Source organism: Zalophus californianus, chromosome 2 (genome assembly GCF_009762305.2).
Source record: "Zalophus californianus isolate mZalCal1 chromosome 2, mZalCal1.pri.v2, whole genome shotgun sequence".
In the NCBI taxonomy this organism is placed as follows: domain Eukaryota; kingdom Metazoa; phylum Chordata; class Mammalia; order Carnivora; family Otariidae; genus Zalophus; species Zalophus californianus.
This window is the reverse complement of record NC_045596.1, coordinates 106,073,206-106,084,879: the sequence shown is the minus strand read 5'-3', so window position 1 is coordinate 106,084,879 and position 11,674 is coordinate 106,073,206. Positions and strand designations below refer to the sequence as shown.

The following is an 11,674-nucleotide window of genomic DNA, read 5'->3' as shown; positions in this document are numbered from 1 at the left end:
GCCTTCTGGCACCGGCCACGTGACTCCCGACACGTGGCGCCTTTGTGCCGAGTGGGGCCCTGATAATTCTCCCTGTGGGGTTTCCTTGCTGCCCGCAGGGTCAGCAGGCCATGGGTACTGAATCGCAGAGGTGCAGGAAGGGAGCCGGGAGAGCTAGTCCAGTATAAGGGTATTTAGGAGCCAGAACTAGAACAGAGTAGTAAACCAACCGTGTGGGTTAAGCCAAGTTTAGTTTTAGTTACCAGGGTTATCCTTCCATTTTCTCTTACAAATCGCTTCAATTTCTGCTCCTTTAATTTGGCAGGGATTGTTTATCTAGTCACGTTTTCAGTCTGCCTTTGTTGATAGCACCCCAGTGGCTTAATTTAACATGTTCCTCTTTCTTGATGTTTATTTTTTTTTTTTTAAAGATTTTATTTATTTATTTCAGAGAGAGAGAGAATGAGAGATAGAAAGCACGAGAGGGAAGAGGGTCAGAGGGAGAAGCAGACTCCCCGCTGAGCAGGGAGCCCGATGTGGGACTCGATCCCGGGACTCCAGGATCATGACCTGAGCCGAAGGCAGTCGCCCAACCAACTGAGCCACCCAGGCGCCCAACATGTTCCTCTTTCTTCTGTATTTTATTTAAATTGGTAATTTTATCTGGAGCTGTGGTCCCAATCCATACTGACCGAAGGAGAGCGGGCTGAGCTGTTTTAACTAATACTTGGGCTTAGGGATTCTAATGTGCAAGGCTCAGAACCAATGACCTGTTCTAGAACAGTGTTTCACAGCCTTTTTATTTTACGACCCCTTTACACTTAAAAAATTAGGACCACAAGGATGCTTCTGTTTTTGTGTTACACATATTGATACCGTTTCAGAAACTGAAACGGAAAATTTAAAAATATTAACTTAAAATAACCCATGATATAAATAAACATTTTAAATAAAAAGTAACTATTTTTCGAAACAAAAAAAATGAGAATAGCCTTGTTTTATATTTTTGAAAATCTCTTTAATGCTTGACTTTTGTCCCCACTCTACTGCAATACCACACATCCTGTAGTTGCTGGAAAATTCCGCTGCACTGAGAGAATGAGAGTGCAACAGGCAAATAGCGTCTCAGTGTTAATAAGAAAAGTTTTTAACTCATGGTGTCTCAGAAGAGGGCTTGGTGACATCTATACTCATAGTACACTTTGAGAATTCATCTGGAAGCTTATCAGATTCAGGTCTGACTTTGGGCAAGAATACACAGTAGATGTACATCTATCTTGCACATAATGTCTCTTGCTCTATTTTCTTTCACCTTGCTTTTTTTCACTTTATACATCCTGGAGATCCTTCTGTGATAGCATATAATACATTCCTGATTTCTTTTTATAGCTTGTTTGATGGTTTCTAATAAGTAGAGATTCTATTTTATCATCTCTTACTCTGTAGGACCTCAGTCTGAAACACATCTACAAAAACATGAATGAGTTACTTTTTTGAACTTGAGATTCCAGTTTTTTATTATCTAAGTGTGTTTTTACTTTTAATACTACTTGTCACTAGTACAAAACCACACATTTAGGCCAGGATTCCAGAGCAGGAATTTTGTTTATATTTTGATTACCTCGTATAAAACCAGTTGGCAAGTCCTACTGGTACCATATTTAGTGCTATCTTCATTTCCATAGCAGCTTGACTCTTAACTGGTTTTTCAGCCAAATCTCTCTCCATTTTACATGCTGCTGCCAGATTAATCTTTCTGAAACAATTGCATTAATCATTATTCCTAGACTTAAAAGATTTAGTCTTCTCATTGCACGAACTTCAAAATCCTTTGTGAGATCCATTGCAAATTCAAGAAGTGATTAATGTTTCATCTGCAAAAATGTGAATAATGAAAGTTTTCGGTCTCCTTTAAGGGAATTTGGAGTATTAACAAGCATACAGGGAGAAATTTAAGCGGGCAGGGGGAATACTTGAGTCACACTCCTGGCAAGACTCTTTTTAAGGTGACAAGAGAGGTCAAAGGCACTTCTCTGGTCACAGGGATCATACACATCTCAGAAAAATCAAGTGTTCTGTTGCTCTCCAGGGAGTTTCTCTTCCTTCCTTGCCCCCCTCCTCCTGCCCCTCAACCCCTTCCGACTCTATAGTTGACAGTGTTTATAGCATATTGCTTTATGATATCCTCAAGTGTATTTCTGACATACACTCATTCATAGAAGACAGCAAAAGTGAAAGTACTTAGAAATGTAGCTTTTTTTCTTTTTTTACCTTAAGAGCTATGAATCAGCTCTTTTCAATACACTGAGCTAAAAATGTTTAGCTGCATTGCATTTTATTTACTGATTTAGGGAACAAAAAAAGTTCTGGTGATTGATATGTTGATATTAAAAGTATAGTGTCTCAGGGCCTTTGAGTTGTGCACTCTGCTTTCCTTAGAAATCAGCATGGTTAGTTTTCTCTCTTAGTTTAGGTCTAGGATCATCTCAGCAACCCTTTCCCTGGTCGCCCCATTTCTCACACTTCATATCCCATTTTCTTCCTTCAGTTTTTTTTTTTCCTCTTAGCTTTTATCAATATATTTTACTTATTGTCTTATTTGTGGCCTGCCTCCCCCATGGGAACATCAGGTCCATGAAGGCAGGAATTTTTAGCTGTTTTGTTCACTGCTTTATCCCCGGCATCCAGAACAGTGCTTGGCACAGAGCAGAAAGTCAATTATTTGTTGGGTGAATGCATGAAAAGACAACAAAAGTGCAAATAAACCTCCAAACCATCTTTATTAAAGACTATCAATATAAAAATAGCTTCAATTATATAGAATATAGAACTACAACTCTACAAAATTATTTTCACACAGTTTAGTGTATAAAGTTTTAGTAACATCTAATAGTATATTTTAAAATATCCAAAGTATACATCCTTGTTCTCAGAAGTGTTTAGTGCTGAATATTTTTTCTCAGCTTCTTTCCAACATTTTGTACAGTAGCAGGTATGATTTAGCTGACACCTTGGTTTTTTAACCAATGGATATTTCATAATAATAAATGGTGGTAGTAGGAATAGCTAACACTTTTATAGCACACGTGATATGTGCCAGGCACTATTTAGAGGGAACTTACACAGACAAAAAAAATTATTCACAATATTATTTTCAAGAATGTTTAAAGCAAACCTAGTAAATTGGTTTCATGACTTTCCCCATTTGTGTCAGAAATATAAAAAAGCAGGCACTGCAAATTTACTACCTTGCCAGTATGTATCATCATCAACAGTTCCTTGGCACAAATAAGAAACTCCCTTGCTAAGTACAGTTCTCTAACCTGACAAAAAGAAACAAACAAAAGAACAGTAAAGAAAGGAGAGGGAGAAAGGAGGAAGGTGTAGAATCTAAAATGTAATTTTGGGGGGCTAAAAGATATATGATGGTGATAAAACAGTACTCGATATTTCAAAAAATGATATTCTATAATCTTTTGCATTAATAGTCTGAAAGGGAACATACAATTCAACTTAAGAATGTTTGTGTATCAGCCAAAGCATACCTCTGGGGTATCTGCACTGTCACTTTGTCCCCTTTTATTTAATCAAGTGGCAGATAGGCACTCATTGGCCAATAATTAACTTGATCTTTCAGATGTGTATCTGAACATATTTCGAAAAATGGGCAGCTAGGTTTAGTTACAATGCTTCAGTATCCATTTAGAGATGACAACCACGATATCTGGTTTTATTTCTTAAAAATGCAATGTCTCAAAAAAATGCAATGTCTCTGCAACATGGACATTATAGTATACATCTATAATACAGCAAATGATTTTCCTCTTATTAAGATAAGTAGTCTATTTTGTCTTTTTATTTTTGTTATCGAATGGTGGTCTGAAGATGCTTTGATACCAGGAAAGTAGTTCAAAAGACCAAAATTTCATTAAATGAAACAAAAAAGTCGCTTAATAAAACCCCAGGTTTTAGTTCAGTCTGTTTGAAAATCTGAGGTGACTAATAGCTACAATTTTTAATAAATTTCAGTACTGAAAATAGTTCATGGTGTTTTGGGGGACATAGTAAGAAATTTAAGACATTGAATAAATACTTTTAAACAAAGTGCCTTATTACTCATATATGTCTACAAGCAGGGCTAAGGCAGTGGTTAAGAGTCTACCATTCTGACCAGTATTGTGATCTTAAGGGGAGGATATGTCAAGCCATTTTGTACATTTCAAGAATGGAAGTTTCTTGCTCTGATTTAAATGCTAAATTTAAGGCCCACAAATCAGTAACAGGACAAATACAGTGGTTTGCATTTTAAATACCTGGGTGAAAATCTCTTAAGCTGATTTATAAAGAGGTAACAGTGTTTCTTCTAAGACCAAATGTTTCAAATGGTGCACCCCAACTGTGTTTTCCAGTTAGGTCTAACCTGGAGGGCTCATGTTCCAGGTGTTTGAGGAGAGGGCAATAGAGACGGACTTTAGATGTGTTGGCAAAATTTCCCTTCCAAAGCTTAAGTCCTGAAGAAGAAAAAACCCAGGATTGTAGTCTTGGGGGCATGTGAGAATTCAGGAGGATCCATTGGGTAAATGTTAATTAAAAATTCAGTATTTTGTTATATTTTCCTTTTTTCTCAATCCACCAAATTCTCACAGCCAAAGAAAATTATTATCCCATTAGTTCTCATTCTCTACTAAAGGTCAAGTAAACTATTGTTCATTAAGATACCTTCCTTTGTGAAAACCCAATACATAACAAACCATAATTATAAGGCAAAAATTAGTATTTAACAGAAGAAGTCACCACAGGATTTCTTTAACCCAACTTTTTCAGTGTTTTTAACATGATTAGGTTTAAAAAAGATTTACATACAGCTGTCTTGAAATTCATGAACTATATAAGATGGTGTGCGTACCTGAATATATTTCAATAAAAAGAAAAATAATAAAAGTTTATGTACAAATAGTTTAAAAACTATATCCTAGTCAAAACCGAGCTGACCTAAAAGAGTAAAGAAAATCAAATAAATAGAAAAATAAGTTTAATTTTCATTCCTCAGTTCTTCTACCCCATGGTGAGGTATCTATTAAAACAGTTAAACTAAAGAAAAGAATTTGATCTAATAGGGAATCAGTACTTGGACATTACAAATTTAGGTAGTAAGCAGTAGGCAAGAAGAAAAAAAGCTGCACATTTTACTTAAGAGGGACTTTAGAAGTCTCAATACAGTCATCTCATTTGTAATGAAAATTCTGAACTCAGAGAGGTACAAAAACTTGCTCATGGTCCCAGCACTAATTAGTGACAGGACCTGGTCACACCCTCCTGATTTTGTGATTCTTTTACCAGACATTATTATTAGTCTTGAGAACAATACACAATTTATGAATCGTATATTCTTTCAAGATAAATGTCCTCCATTAATCTTATATAAAACACTTCACATTATTTCAAACTAGTCAATAAATTAACATTATATACCAAAATAGAAATAAGTTAATCCCTTCTTTATATTTTGATCAAGTATCTTTTCAAAAGTCTCACAATACTACATAAGATTTAGTGCATCAAATCCAAGAGCATATCATCTCACTATTTAACATTATTATGTTCAAAACTGAACAGTTAAGAGAAGTTAACCCTTATCTTCTTGTGTGTGGGTTTCAGCAGTTCTAACACCGTTCAATGTTCCACGCACAGTTGCTGTGCATCAAGAAAACATAGCTACAAGGTTAATCCAAAGAACAATTTAAAAGCCATTTCTATGGCAATTTCTGTGACTGAATCATGAAAACAGACATAAAGTTCTTGAAGTTTGGGATGAAGAAAGAGTCTCCTGCAGAGGAAAAGAACACACTCATTTCAGAAATTCAAAAAACAAAAACCACTAATCTAAATCTATAGTAGGGGGAAATACAGCTAGATTTATTTTTAAATAAATAATATATGCCTTAGGTAAATTATTTTTATTTTTCCAGGGTGTAAAAAGCCCATTTTATCAATATATATTACCATATACCTCAGTTTTAAAATATTAATTTAGTCATTATTGTTACAATAAAGCCAACTGTGTTACCATCATTAAGCACAAATAGCTATTAAACATTGCCATTTACTTTCTAAATGTTAATTATTATTAAAACATTGTATGAGGGCGCCTGGGTGGCTCAGTGGATTAAACGTCTGTCTTCGGCTCAGGTCATGATCCCAGGGTCCTGAGATCAAGTCCTGAATTGGGCTCCCTGCTCAGCGGGGGGCCTGCTTCTCCCTCTCCTCCCTGCTCCCGCTCTCTTGTCACTATCTCTGTCTCTCTCAAACAAATAAATAGAATCTTAAAAACAACAACAACAAAAACATTATATGATTGCTCTTTTTGCAGACAGTATTAAATTGGAAAGACCACTGAAACTTTGATTTTTTTAAAGATTTAGTCAACACTAGTATATGTAAATCAGACAATTTAAATCAGGGATATTTTGTCTGACTTCCTTAAATTTCTCTATTCTGTATAGATCTGCATCATCATAATTCAATACCTCTTGATTCTTTCTAGTCCAATTGTGAATGTAGTGAAGGCTCCGCTGTATACCTGCATGTATGCCTGTTTTTATCTCTATTTTCTCTGTGTCCATGCCACGGGCCCTTTGCTGCTCCTAGCTTAATCTTCCAATAGCACAGCTCTGATCACACTACACAGAGTTGAGCTTATGCTGATGCTCCTCCCAAACTTGCTTGGTTACACATCACAGTCACAAGGAGCTTACTAAAATTACAGAGAACCACTACCTTAGATTCCGTTAGTAGGTCTGGGGTGGGCCACAGGCATCTCTGATTTTAACAAGTGACTCAGGTGATTCTAAATCTCATGCACCAACACACAGGATTACTGCTGTGGATAAGGTTTGTCATATAGTTTAGTACTGCATGGTAGGTGTCTAGTAACATTGGTCTCACCTAACTCTGTGTCCCTTCCTCCACCAATTCTTTACCCCAATTCAAAGAACCTTCAGTGCCTCAACATTTCACTCAAAATTAAATTCCTTAGTCAGGAATTGAAGGCTCTCTGCAGTGGTCCTAACTTAGCTTTCCAAACTGATCTTTCATTTTATCTTTGCATCTGTCACTCCCTTATCCTAGCAAGTCAGTCTACTCAACTGCTATGTCTTATGATTTCCCTTGTTTCGGTCTTTGTTCATACTATCTTTTTCCTAGAATGTTCTATTCAAATCTAATTCATTTTCAAACTAGATCAAATGGAATCTGTTAGCCTTTCCTTATAATCCCAATGTAGATTTTTGCCCCTTCCTCAGAACTCCCATAGCATTTGGCTGAATCAACTAATTTATTCTACCTAACTAAAAAAAATCTCTCTATCCATAAATACATATATATTTGAGCATATTTCATATTTCTTCTGGTGGGTATAAGACCGTTCATGCAATGACTATGACTTTATATTTGTGTTTGCCATACCACCCTCCCACCACCACATTTTGTGAAGCACAACTCCATTTACTAAATTGTTACATATTTATCAAGTGACTATGTGCCAGGTGCTGTTGCAGGTGCCAGTGGTGGACAAGACAGACACAATTCCTGACCGCATAAAGCTAACTTTCTAGTGAAGGTGAGACAAGAAAATGGTGGGGGGTGGGAGGGATGGAGTGGCTGGGTGACAGACATTGGGGAGGGTATGTGCTATGGTGAGCGCTGTGAATTGTGGAAGACTGTTGAATCACAGACCTATACCTCTGAAACAAATAATACATTATATGTTAAAAAAAAAAAAGAAGATAGTAGGAAGGGAGAAATGAAGGGGGGGGAATCGGTGGGGGAGACGAACCATGAGAGACTATGGACTCTGAGAAACAAACTGAGGGTTCTAGAGGGGCAGGGGCTGGGGGGATGGGTTAGCCTGGTGATGGGTATTAAAGAGGGCACGTTCTGCATGGAGCACTGGGTGTTATACGCAAACAATGACTCATGGAACACTACATCAAAAACTAATGATGTAATGTATGGTGATTAACATGACATGATAAAATAAAAAAAAGAAAATAAATAATAACTGAGTAGCCACTTTAATGCAGGAAAGAGATCCCGGATTCTCTTTTTGAGGCTAACACTGATCTGAATATCAAGGAACCAGACATACAAAGGTTAAGAGGCAGAACATTTCACACAGAATGGATTGCAGGAACAAGTCAGTGGATGCCAATGTGGCTGTGCAGAGTGGACAGAGAAGGAATGATAGAAGGTGGAAAGAGGTGGGCAAGGGCTAGGTCAGGCAGGGTCTTGTAGTCGGTGGATGGGAGTAAGGGGAAGAAGAAGGAAGAGGAAAAGAAAGGAGAGAGGTTAGAAAAGAAGGAAGGAGGGACGGAAGGAAGGAAATAGCAGTAAAATTGTGGAATCATTATCTTTTAGCGTATTACTACAGTAATTTTCTAAGGTAATTGAATCAGCTTTCTATTTTAATAGAAAAAGCCTTGGCAGTCAGAGAAAGACAAATACCATATGATTTCACTCACATGTAGACATTAAGAAGCAAAACAAACAAAGAAAAAGAGACAAACCAAAAACCAGACTCTTAAATACAGAGAACAAACTGGTGGTTACCAGAGGAGAGGTGGGTGGGGGGATGGGCGAAATACGTGATGGGGAATAAGGAGTGCACTTATCATGATGAGCACTGGGTAATATATAGAATTGTGGTATCATATTTTATACCTGAGACTAATATAACACTGTATGTTAATTATACTTGAATTTAAAAATAAATTTTAAAAAAGAAAGAAAGACTTGAGAGGAATTTAGAGGAGATACTTAGTAAATAAAACAAAATTCTAAAATGTATTAAAATATTATAGTAGTTAGAAGGGCACCCGGCTGGCTCAGTTAGAAGAGCATGCAACTCTGGATCTCGGGGTCATGAGTTCATGCTCCACGTTGGGTGGAGAGATTACTTAAATATAGAAATAAAAGCCTGAAAAATATATATTATAGTTAGATTAATAATTCCATGCCTACCTCTTAAAATGGTTATCTCTTTTTTTCTTTCACTTTTCTAACTTTTTACTTCACTTTCAAATACTTTTTCTCCCCACTTACCCTACTACCCAGTAAGCCATAACTGGTGGTGCTTTTCTCTGATCTGTCCACTTTTCAGGCGAGCATTCAAACAACACACCATATTCTTTCACAGGGTTAAGAGAAGATATGGAATTTGTAGAACCTGAATGATCTCCACGATTTAGTGCTTTCTTTTTCTGTAAATTAAATGTATTATTAGTATTAACTGGTATTAATAATGTTACTTTAAAATGTTTTCACATACAGATTTGAATTGGCTGATCCTAATACTTGAGTGCCTGGAATGACACTCTTCCTATCTGTGGGAAAATATCTATTCTTCATCACACTTAGTTTAAATACCATCTCCTAAGAGATTTCATAGATAAAGTGTCCTTGAAATCTCCCAGAAAGCATTTTGTTCATAGCCCTATATTATTAGTATTTACATTAATTATATTAGCAGTTTATAGGTCTGTCTTCCCCAGTAGATTATATGCTTTTTTCCTGGACAGAGACAATGTGATATTCATCTTTGTGTGTTTTGAAGCAGCAAGGCCTGGTACATAGGAGGTGCTTAATATATAGATTACTAATGACTAGGTTAATAAATAGATAATTTTATAATAACATTAAAACACATACTTAAAACAGTATTGTTCTTCCTTTCATGAATATACTCTAAATTTCCCATTGATTAAAATTATTAGCAAAACAAGGACTCATTTGGAATAAAAAGACTTTTTGTAAGGCTCAGGCTAAAACTTGGTGGAGTGATCCTTGTTTCTTTTGTTTCTCTCAAAATCCTTCTCTAATCGGTCAACAAATCCTTTTTGCTCACCCTCCAAAATATATCCAGAATCCAGAAGCCACTATCATTTTTTGCTTTGAGAATTTCCATAGCCTCCTGACTGGTCCCTGCCTCCAGCCTCACTACCTTACAGAGCTTGTTCTTCATACAGTAGTAGCCTGAGTGATCCTTTCAAAAGTATAGGATCCTGTCCTTCCTCTGCTCAGAACTGTCCCAAGAGCTTCCCATCTCCTTCGGGACAAACCCTGAAGTCCATAAATCTACCAGGCCATGTGCAATCTGGCCGGGCTAACCTCTGCCATCTGGACTCCTAGCACTCTCCTCCCCGCTGGCTCTGGCAGTCACTCCTACTTCTGTGGCTTTGCACACTTGCATTTGTTTTCCTCTGTCTGGAAGCCCTGCCTCCAGACTGCTTCCTCACTTCATTCAGGTCTTTGTTCAAATATGATCCTATCTTACTATTCCTCTTGAAACTTATCCTACCTGACATACTATACTACTTGCCAGTTCATTAGTCTTTCCCATTAGAGGCTTTGATAGAGCAGGCGGTTAGTTAGACGTGAGCTGGAGGCAAAGGTGGTGATAAATACGTGACACATTAGAAGCCTGAGGGCACAACATCCTGACTTAGCGGCTTTTAACATCTTGGCCTAAATTAAGGCTTCCCCAACAGCCCTGGGCTGACAGACCAAGAGCCATGGGTGGAGAAGTGTGCTGTCCTCTTCAACTGCCCCAGGGTAATGGAGAGCTTCATTATAATATATTTACATTGTGGTTTCAACCCCCTCCATGATGACCATGACAGTTCTGGCGGGAACCCTGTAGGACCAGTAACTGGGAATAGGACCTACGCCTAACCAGAGGAGTCTCTTAGGTGACTGGTAACCACCACAGTGTGAGACTGTCCTGGCTGGGACCCATAACCTATGCAAACATAAAAAGAAAAGATACCCCTAACCCTGATGCAGTTGCCATCTCTGGGCCTGCCCACTCTCTCACCTTGAGAGTGTACTATCCTTAATAAACTGCTTTATGCTTGCTACCTTCCTTCTGGCTGTTTTTATTCAAGCACAGATCCTCACGTTAAGTCTTTCATGGGGGAATCCAAGAACCCAGACCTCTATTCACACAATGTGGACTCTCCCACTGGTAACAGCTTCATGAAGAAACGGACTTTGTTCACTGCTATATCCCCAGCACCAGAGTAGTATCTGGTGCATAGTGGATACCTCAATAGTTCAATAATATGGGAAAGGCTAACTTACATTACTATTACTGAATAATTGCATTACTATTACTGAACTATTAATGAAAGATTTCCTTATAGAATCTATCAGTTATATTAAAAGGAAAGGAGGAGCATAAGACCACAAAGTACATAGGGATATATGGTTGGACATAACATTTTGCTGCATACCAATTTCTGAGAGCTCAAAGAAGAAATCCTATAAGGGGCACCTGGGTGGCTCAGTCGGTTAAGTGTCTGACTCTTGATTTCGGTTCAGGTCATTATCTCAGGGTGGTGAGATCAAGCCCCATTTTGGGCTCTGCGCTGAGCACGGAGCCTACTAGGATTCTCTCTCCCTCTCCCTGTGCCCCTCCCCCTGCTTGCACGCTCTCTCTCTCAAAAGAGAAAATTAAAAAAAAAATCCTACAAGACACAGAATTTTATTGCTGAATGAGTTCTACAGCATAATTCAGCCCATTTACTTTATAGCTGAGGAAATAGGAAGAGTCGAGGCTCAGTCCAGGATTCCTTATTCCCAGCCCAAAGTTCTCCTACCTTTAAACCTAAGTTCTTCACAATTTTAGCATTCTTAACAC

At 37.6% G+C, this 11,674-nt stretch overlaps 1 protein-coding gene across 6 annotated transcripts in view; it reads right to left on the bottom strand.

Moving 5' to 3' along the window:
* Positions 1-2,750: 2,750 nt before the first annotated feature.
* The window catches only part of INTU (inturned planar cell polarity protein), a 101,881-nt gene continuing 92,957 nt past the window's right edge, over positions 2,751-11,674 (bottom strand). For 4 of the 6 annotated variants that reach the window (XM_027599723.1, XM_027599722.1, XM_027599724.1 and 1 more), the window contains 2 exons: positions 9,079-9,236; positions 2,751-5,806 (listed from right to left, as the gene is read on the bottom strand). In XM_027599723.1, the coding sequence (XP_027455524.1) occupies positions 5,695-5,806; positions 9,079-9,236 (270 nt within the window). In that variant the 3' untranslated portion in view covers positions 2,751-5,694. The remainder of the gene's footprint in view (positions 5,807-9,078; positions 9,237-11,674) is intronic. The other 2 variants (XM_027599726.1, XM_027599727.1) reach the window with 1 other exon arrangement.